General features: G+C 32.5%; 1 protein-coding gene across 3 annotated transcripts in view; it reads left to right on the top strand.

Annotated features, from left to right (window-relative positions):
- GALNT13 (polypeptide N-acetylgalactosaminyltransferase 13) overlaps positions 1-26,857 on the top strand; it is a 644,946-nt gene that overhangs the window by 568,513 nt on the left and 49,576 nt on the right. For all 3 annotated transcript variants that reach the window (XM_074303430.1, XM_074303431.1, XM_074303428.1), the window contains exon 11: positions 21,097-21,231. In XM_074303430.1, coding sequence (XP_074159531.1) covers positions 21,097-21,231 — 135 coding nt within the window. The remainder of the gene's footprint in view (positions 1-21,096; positions 21,232-26,857) is intronic.

Genomic DNA, 26,857 nt, shown 5'->3' with positions numbered 1-26,857 from the left:
ACAGGAGGAATACAGAGAGGCTTGGAGAGACTTACTTCAACTGATGCTAAGTGAAACGAGCAGAACCAGAAGATCATTATACTTCAACAATGATATTGTCTGAGGATGTATTCTGATGGAAGTGGATATCTTCATCATAGAGAAGAGCTAATCCAATTCCAATTGATCAATGATGGACAGAATCAGCTACATCCAGAAAAGGAACACTGGGAAATGAGTGTAAACTGTGAGTATTGTTTTGTTTTGTTTTGTTTTGTTTTTCTTCCCAGACTAATTTAGCTTCTGAATACAATTCTTCCTTTGCAACAACAACAACAAAATTCGGTTCTGCACATATATATGTACCTAGGATATACTATAAAATATTTAATATGTATGGGAATGCCTGCCATCTAGGGAAGGGGATGGAGGGAAGGAGGGGAAAATTTTGGAACAGAAGGGAGTACAACAGATAATGGTGTAAAAAGAAAATTACCTATGAATATGGACTGTCAAAGAAAATGTTATAATTATAAAAATTAATAATTTTTTTTAAAAATCATCATTAGTCTGCTGGAAAAAAATAAAATAAAAATTAAAAAAAGAAATTGGAGACTATGAATATACAACAATGCAAAAAAATATTCATTATGGAGATTGATCTAGAATTTTCTTTCTCTATTTTCAGCCTACCTGGTTAGGTATCAGTACCATGTTTTTGTCATAAAAGGAATTTGGAAGAACTCCTTCATTGCCTATTTTTTCTAATTGTTTATATAGTATTGGGGCTAATTGTTCTTTAAATGTTTGGTATAATTTACATGTAAATCAATTTGGTCCTGGGGATTTTTTCTTAGGGAATTCATTAACAGCTTGTTCTATTTCTTTTTCTGAAATGGGTATATTTAAGCAATTTATTTCCTCCTGTAATAATTTGAGAAGCCTATATTTTTAAGATAGTTATCCATTTCACTTAGGTTATCAAATTTATTGATATAAATTTGGGCAAAGTAACTCCTAGTTATTGCTCTAACTTCTTCATTGGTGGAAAGTTTTCACTTTTCAATTTTAAGAATAATGATTTGATTTTCCTCTCTCTTTTTTCTAATCAGATTTACCAAAGGCTTATCTATTTTATTGTTGTTGTTTTTTTCATAAAACTAACTCTTAGTTTTATTTATTAGATGAATAGATTTTTTACTTTCAATAATATGAATTTCTCTTTTTAATTTTAGAATTTCAAATTTAGTATTTCATTGGGGCTTTTTAATTAGGTCTTTTTCTAGATTTTTTATTTGCAAGTCCAATTCATTGATCTTCTCTTTCTCCATTTTATTCAAGTAAGCTTCTAAAGATATCAGATTTCCTCTTACTACTGCTTTGGTTGCATTCCATAAATTTTGGTATGATGTCTAATCATTGTCATTATCGTGAGTGAAATTATTAATTGTGTGGAATTATGCCCAAAAAGTTATCAAACTGTGCATAACCTTTGATCCAGCAGTGCTACTACTAGGCTTATATCCTAAAGAAATATTAAAGAAGGGAAAAGGACCTGTACATGCCAAAATGTTAGTGGCATCCCTTTTTGTAGTGGCTAGAAACTGGAAAATGAATGGATGCCCATCAATTGGAGAATGGTTGGATAATTTATGGTATATGGAATGTTATGGAATATTATTGTTCTGTAAGATATAATCAGCAGCATAAATACAGAAAGGCTTGGAGAGACCTACATGAACTGATGGTGAGTGAAATGAGCAGAACCCGGAGATCATCATACACTTCAACAATGATACTGTATGAGGACGTAATCTCATGGAAGTGGATATCTTCAACATAGAGAAGATCTAATTCAGTTCCAATTGATCAATGATGGACAGAATCAGCTACCCCCAAAGAAGTAACACTGGGAAATGAGTATAAACTGTTTTCATTTTTGTCATTCTTCCTAGGTTATTTTTACCTTATGAATCCAATTCTTCCTGTGCAAGAAGAAATTCAGTTCTGCACATATATATTCTATCTAGGATATACTATAACACATTTAACATGTATGGGACTGCCTGCCATCTAGGGGAGGGAGTGGAGGGAAGGAGGGGAAAATTTGGAACAGAACTGAGTGCAAGGGATAGTGTTGTAAAAAATTACCCATGCACATGGACTGTCAAAAATTATAATTATAAAATTAATTGAAAAATAAAAAATAGTTATTTAAATGTAAAAAAGAAATGATTAATTGCATCTATAATTTGCTATTTCGCCCAATCATTCTTTAAGATGAGATTATTTAGTTTCCAATAACTTTTTGGTCTATTTTCCCCTAACTTTTTGTTGAATGTAATTTTTATTGCATTATGATCTGAAAAGAAAGGATTGACTATTTATGCCTTTCTGCATTTAATTTTGAAGACATTATGTCCAAATATATGGTCAATTTTTGTATAGGTTCCATGAACTGCTGAGAAGAAAGTATAAACCTTTCTTTCACCATTCAATTTTCTCCAAAATCTGTCATACCTGATTTTTTTCTAATATTCTATATCTCTTTAATTTCTTTCTTATTTGTTTTGTGGTTTGATTATCTAATTCTGAGAGTACAAAGTTGACATCTCCCACTATTATAGTTTTCATGTCTATTTTTTCTTGCACCTCTCAACTTCTCTTTTAGGAAGTTAGATGCTATACTACTTGTTGCATGTATGTTTAATATTGATATTGCTTCATTTTCTATGGTATCCTTTAGCAAGATCGAGGTTCCTTCCTTATCTCTTTTAATTAGATCAGTTTTTGCTTTTGCTTGATCTGAGATAAGGATGGCTACCTTTTTTGACTTCACATGAAGCATAATAGATTTTGCTCCAGCATTTTTCCTTTATTCTCTGTGTTTCTCCCTGCTTTAAATATGTTTCCTGTAAACAACATTTTGTAGGGTTCTGATTTTTGATCCAGTCTGCTATCTGTCTCTGTTTAATGGGAGAGTTCATGCCATTCACATTTATGGTAAAAATTATTAATTATGTATTTCCTGACATCTTATTGTCCTCAGATTATGCTTTTCTTTTTCTTGCCCTCCCTGGCCCCCTTTTGCAGTATTAAACTTATGGGCCCTACTTGTGTCACACTGCTCAACCTCTTTAGCATCCCTCCCTCCCACCCCTTTGAATCTGTTCCCCTTTCTTGTACCTTTCCCTTATTACTCTTTTCCCTTTTCATACCCCCTTTTTTATGAGGTGAGAGTAAATTTTCTGTAAAAGTAATATGCTAATTATTTTCTCTTTGAGCCAACTCTGATGAGAGTAAAATTCACACAATGTTCCTCCCCCTCTCTAAATTCCCTCAGATATGATAAGTTTTCTTTGCCTCTTTAAGAGATGTATTTTCCTTCTTTTTTCCCCCTTTTCCCTTTTTCTGACACATTCTCCTTTCCATTTCTACTTCCCTTTTTTAATGTTATATCAGTAAAATCAAATTATACATGTAGTCTTTGTGTATACACACAAGAGAAATACAGTTCTCAAGACTTCATTTTATTTTTTTTTTCTGCTTCTCTTGAGTCCTATGTTGGGGGATATTTTTTTTTGTTTAGGTTTTTTTTTTTTTTTTCTTTAGAAACAAATGGAATTATTTTGTTTCATTAAATGTCAATTTTCTTCCATGGAAGAAAATGCTCAGCTTAGCTGGGTAGGTTGTTCTTGGCATTTCTCCCTCTAAAGGTGCAAACTCCTTTAAACATATAAATTCTACCTCAGAAGTCCAAAGGTGTAAATTCCTTTCAAAGGCCTGAACCAAAGGTGTGAATTCTGAGCCAGAGAATTGTTTAAACACAACCTGAGTTATCACCTTGTAATCCTAACAGCTGGAGCAGAATCTATTATGCTTCAAGTGAAGTCAAAAAAGCAGGGATAGCCAGCTTTATCTCAGATCAAGCAAAAGCAAAAATTGATCGAATAAAAAGAGATAAGGAAGGAAACTCTATCTTACCAAAGGGAAGCAATTTGGAACTATAATCAAAAAGTTATCAAACTGTCCATACCCTTTGACCCAGCAGTATTACTACTGGGCTTATATTCCAAAGAAGGGAAAGGGACATGTATGTGCAAGAATGGTTGTTGCAGCCCTCTTTGTAGTGGCCATAAACTGGAAACTAACTGGATGCCCATCAATTAAAGAATGGCTGAATAAATTATGGTATATGAATATTATTGTTCTGTAAGAAATGAACAACAGGATGATTTCAGAAAGACCTGGAGAGACTTACATGAACTGATGCTGAGTGAAATTAGCAGGACCCGGAGATTGTTGTATACTTCAACAACAATACTATATGATGATCAATTATGGTGGGTATGGCCACCTTCAACAATGAGATGAATCAAATCAATTCCAATAGAGCAGTAATGAACTGAAGCAGCTACACCCAGTGAAAGAACTCTGGGAGATGACTATGAACCACTACATAGAATTCCCAATCCCTCTATTTTTGTCTGCCTGCATTTTTATTTCCTTCAAAAGCTAATTGTACACTATTTCAAAGTCCGATTCTTTTTGTACAGCAAAATGTCTGTTTGGACATGTATACATATATTGTATTTAATTTCTACTTTAACATATTTAACTTGTATTGGTCAACCTGCCATAATGGTGAAGGGGAAGCAGGAGAATATTAAAAAAAAAAGGTTTGGCAATTGTCAATGTTGTAAAATTACCCATAAATATACATGGTAAATAAAAACTATTACTAAAAGAAAGTGAATGTAATGAACTCTCCCATAAAGAGGAGACCGACTGGATAAAAAGCCAAAAGCCTACAATATCTTGTTTGCAGGAAACACATTTAAAGCAGGAATATACATACAGAGTAAAGGTAAAAGGCTGGAGCAGAATCTATTATGCCTTAAGTGAAGTAAAAAAAAAAAAAAAAAAAAAAAAAAAAAAAAAGCAGGGCGAGCCATCCTTATCTCAGATCAAGCAAAAGCAAAAACTGATTCAATTAAAAGAGATAAGGAAAGGAAAATCTTGCTAAAAGGTAGCATAGAAAATAAAGCAATATCAATATCAATATTAAACATAAATGAAACAAGTGGTATAGCATCTAACTTCCTAAAGGAGAAGTTAAGAGAGTTGCAAGAAGAAATAGACAGCAAAATTATAATAGTGAGAGATCTCAACCTTGCATTCTCAGAACTAGATAAATCAAACCACAATACAAATTAGAAAGAAGTTAAAGAAGTAAATAGAATGTTAGAAAAGTTAATTATGATAGACCTTTGTAGAAAACTGAATGGAGACAGAAAGGAATATACTTTCTTCTCAGCAATTCATGGAACCTATAAAAAATTGACCATAAATTAGGATATAAAAACCTCAAACTCAAATGCAGGAAGGCAGAAATAGTAAATGCATTCTTTTCAGATTATAATGCAATAAAAGCTACATTCAGCAAAAAGGTAGGGATAAATATACCAAAAAATAATTGGAAATTAAATAATCTTATCCTAAAGAGTGAATGGGTGAATCAGCAAATCATAGACATAATTAACAATTTCACCCAAAAGAATTACAATAATGTGACAACATACCAAAAGTTATGGGATGCAGCCCAAATGGTAATAAAAGGAAATTTTATATCTTTAGAGGCTTACTTGAATAAAATAGAGAAAGAGAAGATCAGTCAATTGGGCTTGCAACTTAAAAAGCTAGAAAAAGACTAAATTAAAATGCCCAATCAAATACTAAACTTGAAATTCTAAAATTAAAAGGAGAAATTCATAAAATTGAAAGTAAAAAAAAATATTGAATTAATAAATAAAAGTAAGAGTTATTTTTATGAAAAACCCAATAAATAGATAAACCTTTGGTACTTCTGATTAGAAAAGGGAAAGGGGAAAATCAAATTGTTAGTCTTAAAAATGAAAAGGGAGAACTTTTTACCAATGAAGAGGAAGTTAGAGCAATAGTTAAAAGTTACTTTGCTCAACTTAATGCCAATAAATTTGATAACCTAAGTGAAATAGATGACTACCTTCAAAAATATAGGCTTCCCAGATTAATAGAGGAGGGAGTAAATTCCTTAAGTAGTTCCATTTTTAAAAAAGAAACAGAAGAAGCTATAAATCAACTCCCTAAGAAAAAATCCTCCGGACCAGATGGTATTACATGTGAATTCTACCAAACATTTAAAGAACAATTAACTTCAATATTTTATAAACTATTAGAAAAAATAAGGAATGAAGGACTCTTACCAAATTCCTTTTATGACACAGACATGGTACTGATACCTAAACCAGGTAGGCTGAAAACAGAGAAAGAAAATTATAGACCAATTTCCCTAATGAACATTGATGTTAAAATATTACATAAAATATTAGCAAAAATACTACAGAAAATCATCCCCAGGATAATACAACATGACCAAGTATGATTTATACCAGGAATGCAGGGCTGGTTCAATATTAGGAAAACTGTTAGCACAATTGACTATATCAATAAGCAAATTAACAAAAACCATAGTATCATCTCAATAGATGCAGAAAAGGCATTTGATAAAATCCAAAATCCATTCCTATTAAAAACTTTAATATTCTTCTCTAAAATATAATCTTCTCTGGGAGCATTTTTTTGGCATTTCAATAATCAGCTAAAATGCATCCAGGAGTTAATGTCCAAAACCTTTATTGTCTCCTTCAAAGTCTTGTCTCTTTTCCTGGGGCCTGGTCAGCCTTAATAGAAACCTATCTCTCTCTTCTTGGTTATGAGATCGCCTGCTGCTAGTCCTTTGCCTCTGCTCTCTAGCTACCTCTGAATGTCTCCAAATCCAAAGGTTTGTACTTCAGCCTTCAGCCACAATAAAGGTGGAAGATGGAATGAATCTGTCTCAGACTCTGAAGAACTTCTAGTGTGCTTATCCTTTCCAGTCTTGTAAAGGGTAGAACTGAGCAATGCACTTGGATAATGAAGAACGTGAGACTAATTGCCAATTGGACAGTTCCCTATTAACTTGTTTGAAGGTTGACCCTCCCCAGGTGTTCTGTGCTGACTTGATTGGTGGGACAAAGAGGGGGAAGTGACGTGTGTGGGAGGAGTAGGAGGAGGAAGAGAATTGAGACGCAGAAGCTGACTCAGTCTCTCTGGGCATTTGAGGGAGGAAGGTGTGTGTGAGAGGTTGCTAGGCCTAACCCCCTGACCTTGACCATAAAAGATCAAGAATAAAGATGTTTAGTGATCCTGACTCCAGCTGATTTCTGGGAAGACAGAGTTCCAGCAGCATTTGAGCAAATTGCTGCTACTGCTATCAAAGCATGGGCTTCTCTCCCCAGTAAAAACTACAAGGGTGAGCCTACACAAAAACTGTACAAGGACCAAATGAACCTTTTGCTGATTTTGTGGTACGTTTACAGACAGCTGATACATGAACTAATGGTGAAAATGAAGTAACATACACTTTGGTAAGGCAACTTGCTAGAGACAATGCCAATGAGGTTTGTAGAAGGATTATACTAGGACTAAATAGGGATGCTCCTTTAGAGGAGATCATAAGACGCTGTGCCACAGTGGGCACAAATACCTTTTGTAGCCAGGCTATGGTGCAGACTTCCTAAGATCCCAACATAGGCAGATAGAGTCCCTTTTGGCAAGGGACTTCCAGAGAGACTCATCAATGCTTTCAATGCGGTAAAGTAGGCCATCTGAAAGCTCAATGTTGGCATAGAGACAGAGTGAGAAAACAGGCTGGGAGAACAAGACCCAAAACCCCATGTCCAAAATGCAACAGAGGACTCCATTGGGCATTAGAGTATAGACTGATTCAGGGAAACAGGATGAGGGGCCCAGCTCCAGGGCCCCAGGCAAAAAACACTTGGGGCATGATGGCAGCCAATGCCATATCCAGAGAGCACCTCCAAGTCCAATATCCAGACATGACCAATCAGCCAGGAAGCCATCTGATGAGAAAAAGGGATTACACAATCAGTCAGCCAGGAAGCAACATGATGGGAGAAAGGGACTACAATTAGGGAGGATAGAGTTGTATGCAGCTGGGACAACTGAGACATGATAAGACTATTGTAGGACTTGAAAGTCCTCAGGAATCATTGGATTCTCTGAGGCATCATAAGACTATTGTAAGACTGAAAGTCCTCAGGAATCATTGGATTCTCTGAGGCATCATAAGACTTTGTGGGACTTCAAAACCTGTAGGGATCATTGGATTCCCTAACATATAAAAAGACTGATGTGGGACTTCCAAAACTTGTGGGGATCATTGGCTTCCCTAACACGTGAAGCAATGGAGAATAGATTGGCTTTGGACTATCTCTTGGTTGCTGAAGAAGGTGTATGTGTAACTGATATTTACATACCCTCCTTCTAGGACTTCTGGAAATCCTTTACAAAACCATGTTGATTTATATTGTTTGTTATATCACTACTTGCATGTACAAATTAATGCAGACAAGAAGAGAAACAATAAACTGGGAAAACATTTTTGCTGTCAAAGGTTCTGACAAAGGCCTCATTTCCAAAATATATAGAGAATTGACTCTATAAGAAATCAAGCCATTCTCCAATTGATAAATGGTCAAAAAATACAAACAGATAATTTTGAGATGAATAAATTGAAATTATTTCTAGTCATATTAAAAGGTGGCTTAAATCACTATTGGTCAGAGAAATACAAATTAAGATAACTCTGACATAGCACTACACACCTCTCAGATTGGCTTGGATGGCAGGAGAACATAGTGATGAATGTTGTAGGGGATGTGGGAAAACTGGAATACTTATACATTGTTGATGGAATTGTCAACAAATCCAGCCACCATTCTGGAGAGCAATTTGGAACTATGCTCAAAAACTTATCAAACTGTGCTTACTCTTTCATTCAGCAGTGTTCTTTCTGGGCTTATATCCCAAAGAGATTGTAAAGAAGGGAATGGGACCTGTATGAGCAAAAATATTTGTGGCACCCCTCTTTGTAGTGGAGAGAAACTGGAAACTGGGTGGATGCCCATCAGTTGGGCAATGACTGAATAAGTTGTGGTATATGAATGTTATGGAATATTATTGTTTTTTTAAGAAATAACCAACAAGATGATTTCAGAAAGGCCTGGAAAGACTTATATGAACTGATGCTGAGTGAAAAGAGCAGGACCAGGAGATCATTATATATTTCAACAACAATACCATAGGTTGACCAATTGTAATGGATGTGACTCTCTTCAACAATGAGATGAACCAAATCAATTCCATTTGTTCAATAACAAATAGAATCAAACAACTGTGGGAAATGAGTTTGAATCACTACATAACATTTCCAATCCCTCTGTTTTTGTTTGCTCGCATTTTTTATTTTCTTCAGAGGTTATTTGTACATTATTTCAAAGTCCGATTCTTCTTGTGTAACAAAATAACTATCAACATGTATACATATGTTGTATTTAACATATACTTTAACATATTTAACATCTATTGTTCTATTTGCCATCTAGGAAAGGGGGTGGGAGGAAGGAGGGGGAAAATTGGAACAAAAGGTTTTGCAATTGTCAATGCATATATCTTGTAAATAAAGATCTATAATAACAAATAAATAAATCATGTAAGGTAGTCTGATAATATTGTTCCCCAAAGCATTTTCCTGGTCATTTATTTATAGCTATGAGATATTTCATGTTATTATTCTTTTTTTCATTCTCTTGACATTTTGTTGTTTTTGTTGTTTGTTTGTTTCATGAAGTCCTATGCAATCATAAGCTTCCAATAGCCCAGTTTAAAGTTTTAAGAGATTATTTTTATCACTGAGATTTTGTACCTCTTTTTCCCCCCATTTGGACCAATATGTTAATTAAAGAGTTCTTTTCTTCAGTGGATTTTTGTGCTTCTTTTGACATGAGACTATTTCTGATTTTTAAGGTGTTATTTTCTTGTTTTTTTTTAACTAAACAATTCTTTAAATACAATTATTTTGCATAACTATCATTTATTTTCCTAATTTTTATACCATTTTTATTTATTTTTAACAGAAATTTTTGCAAGCAATGAGTTCAATTAACATTTGTCTTTGAGGCTTTGTTTTTAATTGTTTTCATATTGCTATCTCTTAAGTTTATGTCTTGATCTCCCCTACTTCCATGGTAGCTTTTTATTTATTTTTTGTTATTGTTTCTTTATTTTTTCAGTGCACTTTTTGACTTTGAACTTACGTCAAAATTAGGCTCTGCTCCACTAGGCATGTTGAGGCACTATGCCAAGCTTTTGAGTATTTTGAGCTGCTTGGAGTGTAAAAGTTTTCAGTGCTCCCATGGGTAGTGTGATCTGTGTAAAGATATAGTCACTGTGCTCCAGTCTATTTCCTGCAGTTGCAAGACAGCGTGACTAGGTCTCCTACTTTCCTGAAAACAAGTGTTAACTTTCACCTTAGCACTGAAACTGTGACCATGCTTTCTGCTCTCCTGAGAAAGATCACAAGGGTTCCTGTTCATGCTGTGGATGGTCATGAATGATAGAGTTTCCAATTAGCACCAGATTCACTCAGTCCTAGTCCCCTGTAGTCCCTTGTGGTTTCATTCTGACCAGTGGTCCAGCCCCATTATTGTCATTGTATTGAAAGCTTCTAAAGCCACTGGTGTTATCACAGCCCCCTTCTAAGCCCAACTAGTTATACTACAGGGTTACACTCACTCTGGCATTTCAGACTTCTCCTGAAGATCTATTAAGTTGTCTTAGTCTAAAAAATATGTTTCTTGGACGTTTTGTTAGTTGTATTGTTCAGAAATTTGTTTGGGGTCTTTGTTTTAAATTTGTTTGGAAGGGAATGTCTAAACTCTGCCATATTAACTTTGCAATATGAAAGGTCTTTCAAAAAAAAAAGTCCAACATAAAAATATGCCAACTCCCCACAGAAATGTAAATTGCATTAAACTATGAATTTTTGGAATTAAAGCCATGGAATATTCATATATTTTCTCCTCTTTAAGATTTCCTCACATCTAAAAAGGAATATCTTATTTGGAATAAAGAAAAGTAGACTAAAACTATTAATAGAATCTCTTTTGTGATAGCAAAGAACTGGAAACTCTGGGGAAGTCAATCAATTAAGGAATGATTTAATAAGCTATATATAATGATGTGATTAAACTCATGTTGTAAGAAATGATGAAGGGTATGGTTTTAGAAAAGATAGACATACTTGCACAAACTAATGCAAAGTACACTTGAGGAAAAACCAGGAGTACAATTTAAAGCAATATTATAAAGATAATTAATGATGAGAGACTTAGCAATTCTGATCAATTAAATCATCCACCACAATTCCAAAGGACTTATGCTCAAAAATGTTATCCACATTGACATAGAAAACTGATGGACATTTTTCTCCTTTTTCCTTCCACAATATAACTAATATCAAAATATCATTTTAATGATTTCATGTGTATAATAGATATTGTAATTCTTACCTTCTCAACAGGAAGGTATCTGAATGAAGAAAGGAAGATAATTTGAAATTGAAAATACATATAAAATTAAATTTAAAAGAGATAGAGAAGTGTAATATGACATCTAAGGAGATAATAGTGTTATTTATATCAAAATCCCAGATTTTCAGAGCTGTAAAAGGCCTCAGTCAAACAGTATATGATGAGGCCTTTGTAGATTAGTTACTGAACTTTTGTTTGAAGACATCCAATGACAAGGTACTTCAACCAAGGAATTGTATTTTTAACTTTCGTACTTTATAAATAATTGGATATGCTGGGAAATGTTTTAGCCTTACCTTATTCTCAAATCTACCTTTTTATAATCTCCATCCAACATTCCAAATTAGGCATCTAGAATCTTCCAAAATAAGTCCATTTTTTTTCCACATGAGAGGTGCTCCATTACAAGTCTCCAAAACATTTTTTTTTTCCTTTATAGTAAGCATTCCTAATCCCTTCTGCCAGTGAACTCTAATGAATTTAAGATTCTTCACCGTAATAATCATTGTCCTATAGACTGCTCCAAATTATCAATTTAATTAAATATTAAGTGCTAACGAGATACAAGGCATGCTGCTAGGCAACAGTAATACAAAGAAAAAATATAGCTTCTGTCTTCTTCTACCGTGTATTCAATGTTCTTCAAAAATGTATCATCCATTTGGTAGCTCCAGAATTAGCCTTGTAACCTCTTTAAAATGAGATATTGTGCCTCTCTTCATGAAGCCTGCTATCATATTACACCTCATTCCTATTAGTGCAAATAATAAATCCCTTGGAATGGTCAAATGCATTTGAATTCACTCTATTCTGACCAATAATAATATAAAATATGGTCACTGGTTCCTACGCAATGGAAATAAGCATATAAATTTAAATAATGTGATTGCTTCATATAAAAGTGATGATAATAAGCATCCTTGTCTCACCTCTGATTTTATTGGGAATGCATTCAGCTTTTCTCCATTGAAAATAATGTTTACTATAGATTATTATTCTAAGGAAAGCTCCTTTTATGCCTATGTTTTTTTACTGTTTTTAATAGGAATGAGTGCTATGTTTTGTCAAAAGCTTTTTCTGCATCTATTAAGATTATCATATGATTTCTGCTGGTTTTGTAATTGATATGTCAATTATGGTAATAGCTTTCCTGATACTGAACTAGCTGTACATGTCTGCTACGACTCCCAATTAGTCACAATGCATTATCCTGCTGATGTTACTATAATTTTTTATAATATTTTGTGTCCAATTTTTGCATCAATATTCTTAAGGATATTGGTTTGTAATTTCTTTTATCTGATTTGGCCCTTCCTCATTTAGATATTAGTGTCATATTTGTGTCATAGAAAAAAATTTAGCAGTGTGTCTTCTTTACCTGTATTTCCAAATACTATATAGTATTGGAATTAATTGTTCCTTAAATATTTTGTAGAATTCACTTGCAAATCCATCTGGATCTGGAATTTTTTTTCTTAGGAAGGTCATTAATGTCTTGTTCAATTTCTTTCTTTCTTTCTTTCTTTCTTTCTTTCTTTCTTTCTTTCTTTCTTTCTTTCTTTCTTTCTTTCTTTCTTTCTTTCTTTCTTTCTTTCTTTCTTTCTTTTTCAAAATGGGACCATTTAAGTAATATATTTCCACTTCTGTTAATCTGGGGAATTTATATTTTTGTAAATATTCATCCATTTTAGTTATATTGTCAGACTTGCTGCCATAGAGTTGAGCAAAATAGCTCCTAATTATTGCTTTCATTTCTTTTTCATTCACCCCTTTTATTTTTGATGTTCATGGTATGTTTTTTTCCTTTCCTTTTTCTGATAAAATTAATCAAAAGTTTATCTATTTTGTTAGATTTTTCATAAAACAAACTCTTGGATTTGTTCATTAGTTCAATAATTTTCTTAGTTTCTACTTTGTTGATTTCTCCTTTGAATTTCAAAATTTCTAATTTGGTATTTTCTTGTGGGTTGTTAATTTGTTTTTTTTTCTACCTTTTTTTTAGTTACATGCCTAATTCATTGATTTCTTCTTTCTCTATCTTATATATGTACTTAGTTAAAGATATAAAATTTCCCCTAAAAACTGCTGAGACTGCATCCCATAGGTTTTAATATGTTATCTCATTATTGTCATTTTCTTGGATAAAATGGTGTATTGTTTCTGTGATTTATTGGTTGACCCACTCATTCTTTAGAATTATATTATTTAATTTTCATTTGATTTTTAGTCTATCTTTTCCTGCCCTTTTATTGAATAAAATTTTTATTGCATTGTGGTCTGAAAAAGAAGCATTTACTATTTCTGCCTGTTTGCGTCTGATTGTGAGGGTTTTATGTGCTAATACAGAGTTAATTTTTGTGTAGCTGTCATGTACTGTCCAAAAAAGTGGTGTATTCCTTTCTGTCCCTATTCAATTTTCTTCAGAGGTCTATCATATCTAGGTTTTCTAAGATCCTATTACCCTCCCTAGATTTTTTTTTGGTAGTTGTTGTTTGTTTGTTTTGCTTATTTTGAGGTTATATTTGTCTGATTCTGAGAGGAGAAGATTGAGGTCCCCCATTAGAATATTTTTACTGTCTATTTCTTCTTGCAATTGGCTTAAAATCTTCTCTAGAAATTTGGCTACTCTACCATTTGGTGCTTACATATTTAATATAATGCTACATCATTATTTACAGTACCCTTTAGCAAGATATAGTTTTATTTATTATCTCTTTTAATTATATCTATTTTTACTTTTGTTTTATCTGACTTCAGAATTGCCACCACCTGCTTTTTTATTTCAACTAAACCTTAATAAATTCTGTTCTAGCCTTTTACCTTTAGTTTGTACCTCTCTGTGTGTAAAATGTGTTTCTTGTAAACAACATATTGTAGGATTCTGTTTTTTAATCCACTCTGCTGTTTGCTTCAGGTTTATGGGAGGGGTCATCCCACTTACATTGACAATTATGATTATCAGCTCTGCATTTCCCTCCATCCTATTTTCCTCCCCTGTATATATTTTTATTATCTTTTTTTAAACTTGTCTTTAGACATTATTTTATCTTCTATCAACCCTTCCCTCTTTCTTTTACCTTTTTCCCCAGTGTTTCTGACATCCCCTCTATCCTGTCTCTCTTTTCTTTTCATCTTTCTCCTCCTACTTCTCTCTAGCATCAGGTAAATTTCTATATACAACTGAATGATTAAATTATTTGCTCTTAAAGCCAAAACAGATAAGAAATAATGTGATTGCTTCAAAAGATTCATTATTCAGTCTGATTATTGGAAGCTAGCCTTATCTCCTTTGTTTATTTTATGGCACTAATGTCTCATTGAACTTACAGGACTCTAAAACCCTCAAGTTATTTTCAAACAAAAGACTTTCACCCTATGTTTTCAAATTTAGAGATATGATGCATTACCTATTTCAACAGGAAGAAAATAGATAACAAAGAGGAAAAAACACAAGCACTTTCATGCTCTCAATAGGCAGTTCCAGAATATAATTTGGATCACCACATTTTTAAGAGATCTTAGTTATGATGAGAAGACTGGAGATCTTGTTTCATGAGAATAACTTGAAGTAATGCAACCTAAGGGGAAAAAAAGCCTTAAGGTGCATATGACAACCTTTTCCAGGTATTTGTAAGACTATCCAGTGAAAAGGGGGTTAACTTGCTCTGCTTAGGTCCAAAGAACAGAATGAGAGGAAATGAGTGCTCCAAAGAGATAAATTTAGTCTTAATGTAAATGGAGAGTAGAGGGTTGTGGAAATTCCTAACACATCTTTCTAAAAGTGGAGCTGACTGTATTGAAGAGTATCAATCATCTATGTTGGACTTCTGGCCAAGATGGTGGAGAGGACACACACATCTGCTTAAGATCCACATTTTCTCTCAGAATTTATTTCATAACAAGCCTCGGAATTAGTGTTTGACAAGGAAAAAAAAATTACCAACAGAAGACATCCTTGAAATTAGCCAGAAAAGGTCTTTTTGCTAGGGGCAGGGAGGACCAGATCTGGCCCAGGCTGAGGGCAAACAGCAAAAGCTTGACAGACAGCTCACACTGCTCAGACTTGAGGGGAGAGAAGTGCTATCTCTACCATTTCCATGAAGAGACATTTACTACAATGTGGATATTCTGTTTTGACAGCAAGTCAGGATCAGCAGAGAAGCTGTAAACATAGGAGGTAAAGACTATAATCTAGAAAAACTAGCATTTCTCAGGACCTGGCCACCCCCACACAGGGTGTGTCAGCATGTTCTTAGAGCCTCAGAGTCTCATAGTGCAGACACAGCACAGCCATTGCTGTCCTGCTAGTGCCTCTCAGCTATCCCCCGCAATCTGTAGAAGAAGGCCAGTAATACCATCCAGTCCCCCCCAAAAAATCAGACTGCATTTGTTTTTCTTGTTAGTTTGTTTTCTTTGATTCTTCTCTGACAAAATGAGCAAAAAATAAAAAAGAACTCTAACCACTGATAGCTTCTATATGGATAGAGAGCAGACTTTAAACTCTGCAGAGACTAAAAACAGTCAGTCTCCAGTTGAATCCCGAAAGGGAGATATGATCTGCTCCTCAATACACAAAACTATCATAGAAGAAATCAAAAAGGCTCTCACAAGAGAGCTAGAAGAAAAATGGGAAAAGGAAAGTGAAGATTGACAAGAGAGTCTGGATAAGTCATCCCACTCATTTAAAGATAGAGTGGATAAAGAAATCAAATACTTGAAAAACGGAATTAGTGAGTGGGAAAAAGAAAATAGATATCTAAAAAATAAAATTGGTGAAATGGAAAAAATTCCATAGAACAAAATAACTCACTTAAAAACTCATTTGGACAATTAGAAAAAGATATTTTAAAAAGTGAGTGAAGAAAATACTTCATTGAAAATTAGAATTGAATAGAATTGAATTGACTTGAGAAGACACCAAGTCAAGCAAAACCAAAAAAATGAAACAATGAAAAAAAAAAGTCAAATACCTTCTTGGGAAAACAACAGACCTGGAAAATAGATCCAGGAGAGACAATCTGAGAATAATTGAACTCCCTGAAAAATATGATGAAAAAAAGAGCCTGGACACTATGTTCCAGGAAATTATCAAAGAGAATTGCCCAGATGTTTTAGAAACAGAGGGTAAAATAGTCAGTGAAAGAATTCATTGATCACGTTCTGAAAGAGACCCTAAAATCAAAATACCAAGAAATATAGTAGACAAATTCCAGAACTATCAGACAAAGGAAAAAATAATGCAAGCTTCTAGAAGAAATCAGTTCAAATATGGAGGAACCACAAGGATTACCCAGGATCTAGCAGTGTCCATATTAAAGGATTGAAGGGCCTGGAATTCCATATTTTGAAAGGCTAAGGAACTTGTTATGCAATATTCAAGTTCCTTAACTTTTGGGTGCAAAATAGATTTTACAAGTTCCAATGTGCCATTACACAGCTCTGAAATTCTGTGATGCTGTAATTCTGAATCAGTGACTAGCAGAGGGAGCCTACATCCTCTGAAAATGAAGCTGCAAATATCAGCAACAGTATCAATGGCAAAATTCAATTAATTTCCCCTATCCCAATGGAATAAAGAAGTCTGAAAGTGGTATGAAAATGAGTGAAAAAAACTTGGAACTGATTACAGAGGAAATAATGATTTTCTATCTTCAATGGCTGAATGAATTTGAAGTAATTCCTTTACAACGACATTCAAGTAAAAATATCTCATGATGTGATATAATTAGTTATTAAGAAGAAAAAAAATTCAAAAAGAAAAAAAGAAGCAAACTTTTGCTATCTGCTAGCAATATTCCTCAAAGCACAATCCACAATGATTATGTTGTGATTACAATCTAGGGATTTTAATAGTAAATTGTTCAAATTAAAAATATTTTCATCTTATTTTGGGAGCAACTCCAAGTTTTATTTCTCAGACAAATAGTTTTAACAATAGAATTCAAGTGTTCTTTGCTTAGATATTCAAGTGTAATAGTTTGCTGTTCTATTCTGCTTCTCAGAATCTATTTTGAGTTTCAGTAGCAGAACAGCTTCTTCCCACATCTTTGAAAGTTCCTAGTATTGGAGTTCTCTTTACTCAATTCCTGGAGACTGGTTCATTATAACTACTCCCATATATGGGTATCACCACTCCTTCCATTTTTATCAGACCTCTAAGTCACCAGAATCTATCCCTCAAGCATTTCTGATTACAAGGAGAACTATTTCGTATCTGCCCATATTCTGTGTTTACCAAGATTCCAAAACAATAAACTAGACATAAAGAAATGTTTCACAGAAGGTACATGAAACAGTATGATTGAATTTGAGAAATAGTTTACCGTGAAGTTGCTTTTTTCAGGGACCTTGTTAGTGTTTCCTCTAAAGAACTATTATACCATAAAATTCTATGGACCAAACAGCTAGCTGAATGAATTATGAAACAATGGGAATTTTATAAACTGGCAGTTCCAACCTCTATGGTTTCTGTTTCAAAGTGAAATTGATCAACAGCAACCAGAAAAAGGAGGAAAGAAGCATTTAGTATGAAAGGAAAAACAATCAGAATTAGTATAGTCTATCTTGAAAAGGGGATATGGGGGATGGTAGGGAGAGTTTTATCACACCTCTGCTTTTAATTCCCTTTTCCTACATTGCTATCACTATAATTGACGTTTTAGGTGAGGATAAGAAGCATAAAACTGAGGAACAAGTATGAATGATCTCCTTCTCTTCTTGGAGCTGTCTAGAGCAGGGGTTCTCAAACTACAGCCCACGGGCCAGATGCAGTCCATTGAGGACATTTTTGCGGCCCCCTGGGTTATGGCAAATGGGCTGAGGGGCAGAGACAGAGTGTGAGTTTTTGTTTTTACTATACTCCGGCCCTCCAACAGTTTGAGGGACAGTGAATTGGCCCCTTGTTTAAAAAGTTTGAGGACCACTGGTCTAGAACTTCATCTATGCCTGATTCCTATTCAGCATTCTTCTCTAATTATGGAATATTTGGGAATAATCTCATCTAGTACAATTCTGATTTATAAAATAATAGCTATTTTTTAAAATAATAGCTTCACTAGTATAGCTAAAAATATTGTTAAAACGGATAAACCACTGTAGAGAGAGAGGAGGAAGGGAGGGAAAAGGTACTTTCAATAATATTTAATTAATAAACTTACCTTGTTGATCCAATAATTTAAATGTAAATCTGTGCTTAAATCGATGAAAATATAATTTAATTCAATGATTATACTTAGGCAACCTGTATCTTGTACAAATTAAACTTGATCTATTCACCTAGTGAAAAAATCTAGTGTTAACTAGCAAGAAATGAGAAGCATGTATGGAATAGACAACTGTGTTTCAATTAAAGTACCATGGACTGAAATCTCCTTCTTCTACTGGTATGATCTTGCACAAGTCTGAATTTCTTTGGGCCTCTGTATTAGCAAATGAAAATGATCTCAGAATTCTCTTTCAGTTTTAACTCCAATGATTTTAAGCGTCTAAAAGGAAAGCAAAAAATCATAATTGTAACTAAGTTGGTAGTAGAATTAATTTTTCGAAGTCTCAATTTCTCATGCCTATTGCTCAACAAATTACAAATTCTTTAATGCTCTTAAAACATTCTGGCATAAAACAAATTGTTCAACATTAGGGAATTTAGGGTACTATCTGATTGATATCCAGGGACAGTCTTTATTTGACACCACAAAAGTTTAACAGGGATAGATTTGAGTAAAACACTCCTAATGAGTTGATATATTTAGATACATCCTGTGTATAAGAGAGTTCCTCATTTGAATTATAGAAGAGTAGTTTTTCGTCATCAATTACCTTTTCCAAAATATTGGTTGGTGAATCAATTTACTTGTGTAGCACTATTACAGGATTGTAGCTTTTATTCTTTTTTAAATATATTTCTCATTTTATTTTCCTAATATGAAAATCAAAAATATGACTTGGTAACTTCCCAAAATTTTGAGTGTTTTTATCAAAAACCTATGAATGAGGAAACTAAGAATCAGTGAAATTAAATTCCCTGAAGACAACTATTCAGGCTATTTATGGCACCTAGATTAAAACACAAGACTATGTGTTCATTCTATGTGTACTTTAAAAAAAAAAAAGGAAATAGGTATATTAAATTCTAGGTCCATATTCTGTACATATTTGGAATAAATTTCTTTAGGATGAGGACTCTTTTTTTTTTCTTTCTCAATCTTATCATAAATCACAAAGCCTTGAAAATAGCAAATGTTAGTTGAATTGTAGAAATGTTTAATGACTTAAAGAAATCACAGGTAAAAACCACACTTTTCTCTTTAACCGAAGTATAAAAGCAAATGGATTCCTAACCTCTCCAAAGGAATTCAATGAACAATATCTGTTTGACTGGCATTTATATTCAATATATATTTATTATATTCAATATAACTTTTTTAGTGATTAGCCTATGTTAAACCTTTACTGTTACAGAATTTCTTGCAGAAATTCTCAGTAGCTGCCTCCAATATTATTTATGAGAATAGATAGAGAGAGAGAGAGAGAGAGATAGATAGATAGATAGATAGATAAATAAAAAGGTAGATGATAGATAGAAGGAAGGAAGGAAAATCATTATAGCATTCTATGAATAAAAATAGTGGAAAGTTCAATTAGCTCAGTGATCTTCAAGCTGATGGGGATTCTAAAAACCAGTTATCAGTGAAAAACAGGCAAACATATCATAATTAATGGGAATAGTACAACTTTAGTAATGGTTTTCATATTGTTTATGAGACATTAATAAGTGATGTCATAAGCAAATTATTGGTTCAATCCAAACAAGAGCAGGAATTGTTATATTAAAGGATCTTTTCATAAGATGAAGACTACTTCTTTGAAAATGAGAGAACCAATGAAACAATTCACACGCAAGTTATATAAAATTAATAAGCATATACTTATTTATCTTTTAAAACAAGCTCTCCTTTTAAAAATGCTTACTTAGCAAATTTCTTCAGTATCTCAAGATATTTTGTAATCTTTTGTAGGACATTGAAGCAGTATGCTGATGTTATAACAATATTTCCCAACAGAATGTAAGCTTTTCATTAGCAACAATTGTTTCTTTCAATGAATTTTTATGCCCAGTGTCTAGCAGAGTGCTTTGTATATGTTAGGCTTTAATAATAGCTTGCTTGTTAATTATTTGTCATTCTGTCAAATAATGATGTGCATTTTTATGGAAAATACCATAGTTCCTAAAAAAAATTCTCAAATCATTAAAATGCATTACTCCTATAAGAAAAAAAGCAAGAGGAAAAAGTTTTCATAATTTAAAGTATAGTTGAACTTATCACTATAATACATCCAAGGTTATTGGCAATATCTCTCTGATTTATTGACTGATCTATGAAAAATCAAGATAGTGAAATAGCCTTGGAAAACTATAATGATCACTTATGTTGGCCATAATCCATTTTCCCCCAGATGAATGGGCATAGAATTAACTTTTCATGTTATAGAATAGCAAAATTCTGTCTTTTAACAGTATAATTTCAATAAAATTACTCTTTTCAGAATTTGAAACTCTATAGATCATTAACTAATATGAATATTTAAGTATGAACTCTTTCACAGATCTTAAATCCTTTTTTTAAATTGTATTTCACTTTTATAGGTATTTTCATACACTGCTGAAAAGGAAATTCGTACTGATGATTTCTGCTTAGATGTGTCTAGACTCAGTGGACCTGTTATCATGTTAAAGTGTCACCATATGAGAGGAAATCAGCTCTGGGAATATGATGCTGAGGTATGCCATGTTCTTAATTTTAATTATTTTTAAATATATGAGTTAATCAAAGCATTACATTAGCTATTTACTTTAAGCTATCATTTCTACATGGATGAAACATATATGTATACATACATATGTGAATGTATACATTTATATTTGTATACATATTACATACATGCATTCACATCTATATATATGTGTATAAAAATACAATATAAATATTGATGTTCATAATATCTTTGTGGTTGTAAGTGAACTTGAACTAATCGGTAGATTTAAGAATGTATTATACTTTATGTTACATCTGAGGCACATTTTCCTTCTATATACTAAAACTATCCTAGAAAGAAGCCTTTAAGTCTGACTTAATCTGAGTATAAGGAAATAAGTACAAAAAGTATTAAGGCCAGGAAATTCTATTGATTATTTACTGTATTCCAAGTATGTCTAATATTTCCAAGGCTTCTCTACTGCACTTAAAGATGTGCCCAAATGGGAGAAATTAATTTTGGTAGGCCTTGTCTTAAAAGTAGCATGCTCAAGTCACTTAACCCCAGCCTCAGGGGAAAAAACAAAAGTAGCATGGGAAATGCGGCTTTGAAAAATGGATTTTAGGAGCTAAGTCTCATATCCTTGGCTCTTCAAACCTCTACAGGGAAAATAACCAATATGGTAGTCCAGAATGATAAAGAAGCTAAATATTCTTCTAATGGGTAATTTTGTAGAATGCTAAGGAGAGAAGGGAAAAGGCAATATCAATTATCAATTGTAGGGGAAACCAGGTGGCATAATGGTTAAAGCATCAGTCCTGAACTGAAGTCAGGATGACCTGAGTTCAAATCTGGCCTTAGTACTCAACACTTCATAGCTGGGTGAATCTAGATTGATCCCAATTACCTAAGGAAAAAAAAAATCAATTCTAGAGACCAGGCCAGAAATGGTAAATTATTTTTATCATTCAGGGACTCAGAGAGTAAGCAAAGGAATTTCCATAATTCCAGATGCTTTCATGAAAATGGATAAAGTCTCCTTGTTATTGTAATACTTAACGAAGGACCAAAGAAAAGATACTTCTTTACTGGAAGAAGATTGAGAGTAAATGTAAAAGAGGTTCAAATATATTATAGTCTTTTCTGACCAAATCTACTTTATCTAAGACACCTAAAGTTGATTAATTATCTATCCCTTATGAATTAGGTCAATTAATTTCCAAGATAATATCTGAAAGCAGAGTTCCCATCAGGCATGAAAGAGAGCCAGTAATATTCCAATCTAGTTCACTATTCAGGGTATTCCAGAGACTTATATTTAAATATTTAATTTTAATAAAATCATACTAAAATTTTTGAAATTTTAATTATTTAAAATTTTAAAATATCTTTCTTTTTAAAATTCAAAATAATCATTATCTTGTTCTCTATCTCACTCTACTTGATTTTCAAACTTTGCAAAAGCTTTCATCAGTCCTTGTGCAATATGTGAAAAGATTACATTTGTAATCTAAATCTTAAAATAATCCAAAGAAGATATTGATAAACATTTGACAGTGAAGATTTGTCCCCTCAAGAAAAAGTATAATTGAGATAGATTAGGAGACTAAACCGATCAAGTTAGAGGAGTTTTCTCTACCAGTCTAAGAAAGTGTCATCCACACTATAAATGATGACAGGTTAACTCATCTTGTTCAAATTAAAAATTTATTACTCAAAATTTATCAAACCCATTAAGTATAAAAAATGATACTAATTTTCAATAATTTAAACCTTTGAAGTTATGAAGTTATTAAAGGTAAAAATTGTTGGGTTACACTGTACTTTATATATACATATATAAAATACATAGGAAAAAATCACCAGAGAGAAGTCACCAGAATTAAGATTTAGAAAAGGCTTCCTACAGAAGATGGGATTTTACTGAGATTTAGAAAGAACCAGGGGATGGGCATGAGAAAGAACAGTATTCCAAACATTTCTAGCAACTGAAAAGACCCAGAGTTAAACAATGGAATGTCTTGTTCAAGAAACAGCAAAAATACCAGGATTGACTATTAAGATTTTTGTAGATTTTCTTATTTCCTAGAAATTGTTCTTTCTTGATATTATAACTTTTTTTCCTATATGATTTAATAATAAAAACAAGAAATCCAAAAGGAAATTTTATTTGTTATTATCTGAGAGCAAAGCAAGAAAGAAAGGCAAGTCCTGTGTCCTAGTCTAAAGCCTTTATGTTCAGGAACTGATACAAATGCAATTATTTTTTGTTAGAATATCATGTCTCTTTTTTTTTTTTACACATATATCCATAAGCCAAAATTCCAACCAGAGAAGCATGGCATTATTTATTTAAAATTTGATATAAATATCTGACTTTACCTGTCATCATAAACTAATTGTATACTGTGTTTGACAATGTCACAGAAAGAAATGCCTTTTAAAACTAACTGCAATAGTTCCATGTCTCTACCGGTACATCCTACATTTTGGTTATCTAGATTGTATTTTTGACAAATTTTGTGCTGTTAATTATAGGATAATGATTATGGATATCATTTGAGTATCATCCTATGACTTACAAAGTTGTTTGCAAACATTACTTCTTTATATACAGTTTCTTGATACATTATTTCTTCTAGATCTTTGTATAGATCTAGCACTTATAAAATGACTTAATAAAAGGCATACTTATCACTGTTTAGTTTTAAAATATCTTCATATAATGAATGCATTATGATTACAAACAGCTTTCCCAAATATTATCACTATTGATCTTCATAATCAAGATATTATTATGAGCATTTAAAAATGAGGTTATTTAGTGAATATTGTGGAAGCTCTGATGAAGAAATATGGGAACTGATAAAGAAAATAACAAACAATAATAGCTTCTCTTCTCACAGTATTATATAGATTCTCCATTACTGTGCTCACTGATATTTGTGTTGAATTGAACATACAAATAATACTTGAAATTTTGTATTTTTCAGAATTGTTCCCTTTGCCAATATGTATCCCTTACTCTTACTAATCATCTTTTCCAGGATTAGCAAAGGGGTGGAATAGAAAGAGAAAGAATAAGAGGAGGAAAAATAATCTAACAAAATTACACTGTTGAAATTTATAGCCAAGCAATGTGTAACAGCAAAATCAACCATCAGATGGAGCTAATAAAATAGAAATAACATTTGTCTAAAGATGCTGAGTAAAAAAATATTTCATTCCTTTAACTTGTTTTTACTTAGGAAAATAAATAGATCTACTTTTTGACATGTTCCATTTAATTAAGTGTTTAGTGATTTATCTAAAAAGAGAAATAAATTCAACTTTTACAGGCTATTAATAAACCAGAGTTGGATAAATTGTACTGGAGAAGTTTTCATTCACACAAAACTGGTGGCCAAAACTCTGTGACTAAAAAACACTTGGATCTTGAGTGGTTGATGAAATTATATTTTGAAATATTATCCAATTCAATTTTTTAAAAAGTCATCTTGATTTACTAATACTGGGTTGTTTTAATGTAGAATGATGAGATTACCTAAATTCTTTTGTGATTTGACTATTCTTCTGTTGTTGTATGTTGTATTTAGATGATTTTATCATACATTTAATCTATTGAATGTTTCTCCATTATATTTGGAATCAAAGAAAATCATAACATAATTTCAGTATATACTGACACAAGTTTCCTTTTTTTTTTTTCTCTATCAATCCTGGGATTATAATGTTCTCTCTAAAATGTAATGTCTCTGTTGAGGTTTTCTTGGGTTTCTCTGGAGGGAGAGTTTGATTCAGTTCAGTAATCACCACAAGTACAACCAGTATTAAAGTCCAAATCCTTTATTGTCTCCTTCAAAGTCTTATCTCCTTCACTTGGGGCTTGGCTAGTTTTCTGGGGGCCTTACAGAGTCTTGGTTTCAGTGGAGAAGCAAAGGAGAGCCTGCCACCAAGGTGGTGTGAGATGGAATGAATTTCTTTGAGTCCAAAGCTTTGTGCTCCAGCCTTCAGCCTATAGCCTTCTGTCTGCTTATCTCTGAACCTCTGAATCTCTGTGGCTGAGGCCTCTAGTTTATATGCTACACACTGAGTATACACCAATCATTGTATCATTAGGAAACCATTATTTGTTGTAGGATTAAATCAATGGTAAAGTAGAATTAACCATTGTCTTCTCAATTCCACTTAGTACCTTGTTTCAAGTTCTGGCCCATAACATCTCCTTATAGGATTAAATCTATCATACTGAACCATGCTAAATTAGATAACTATTTTCTTTATCAATTCCACTGACTCAGTACCTTGTAAGAATCCTTTGTTTCAAGTTCAGAGTTTTGGCCAATAACATGGGATCTCTTTTTTCTTTCATATTATCTCTGTTTCACTAGTTGTCTTTCCCAAATTTCATTCTTCATCAATTTTCATAATTATCATTATCATGAGAAAAAATTCTTAATGAGTCCTGGTTGGGTTGAGTATTGTATTATTATTTTTTTTGATATGGAATTTGACTCATTTAGTGCAGATGAAAACAGACTCCTTGATTCTACTGTTTTCTATTTTCTATCATATTGCTGCCCACAAACTGCTTAGATAGAGATAAGTCTTAGTTCCTCTTTTTATAATTATCCCAACTGGGAAAAAAATGAAAGATGTTAAAAATACTAAGAAAGCACACAATCATAAAACTTGTTTGTTCACTGCTTGTTTGAGTATTTAACCTAATTTTTTAATTTTCCTAATATATCCATTTTCATCCTAAGATAGAAGAGTTAGTAGATAATATAATGAGAATTCATAATGATATTTCTATAATATAGCATAAAAGGACATCTTGTACCAAGTCACATCTTTTCTTCTACCTACCTTTCTTACAAAATCTGGGCTGATAGGGTTCCCATTTCCATTTCCCTCTGTTTTATTTCTGATCCATAAATTATTGGTCTTTCCCCAATACTAGTTGTAAAGTATTTAGGATGTGTTTTACTGGAGAACATAATATCAGAAGACCTAAACTAAGTCTTCAAATAACATGAATAAAAATTATATAGGATAATAATCAGTTATTTGCAAAAATTAAAGGAAATAGTATCAATAATATTGTAAAACCACTGAAATATCAAAACTTCATATTCTCAAACTATATTAATGCTAGAACTATGTTAACTATAATATATACATATATAATATAATTTGTATATGTAATAACTATAATAAATATTATTTCTCAACTTTTCAGTAAAATATCATTTGTTCACATATCCTATATACTATATATTACATTTGAAATTAGCACAGAATAAATATTTCATTACATCAGCAATTGGCAAGTTTCTGTCCACTTATTTTACATCTTACTTAATTTATATTCAGAGGATTGCCAAACAATATTATCTCTCTGGTTATTATCTATAAAAAGATATTGTATTCTTCTTTTATCTGTAGCATCTTGACATAAACAAGGAATAACCTGTAAAAACTGCTTGTTCTTTTCTCAAGTCTTCATTAAGTATATCCTTGATATGTGCATAATGTTGGAAATTTTTTTCTTAAATGATATATACTTATCATCATGTATCAAATAATATATGACTATAATTTCTACAGAAGAGATCAAGCAATTTTTTCCCTGATACTCTGGTACATGA

The sequence above is a fragment of the Sminthopsis crassicaudata genome, chromosome 3 (assembly GCF_048593235.1).
Source record: "Sminthopsis crassicaudata isolate SCR6 chromosome 3, ASM4859323v1, whole genome shotgun sequence".
Taxonomy (NCBI): domain Eukaryota; kingdom Metazoa; phylum Chordata; class Mammalia; order Dasyuromorphia; family Dasyuridae; genus Sminthopsis; species Sminthopsis crassicaudata.
Note: the sequence above shows the minus strand (reverse complement) of the source record. Positions and strands in the feature narration are given on the sequence as shown.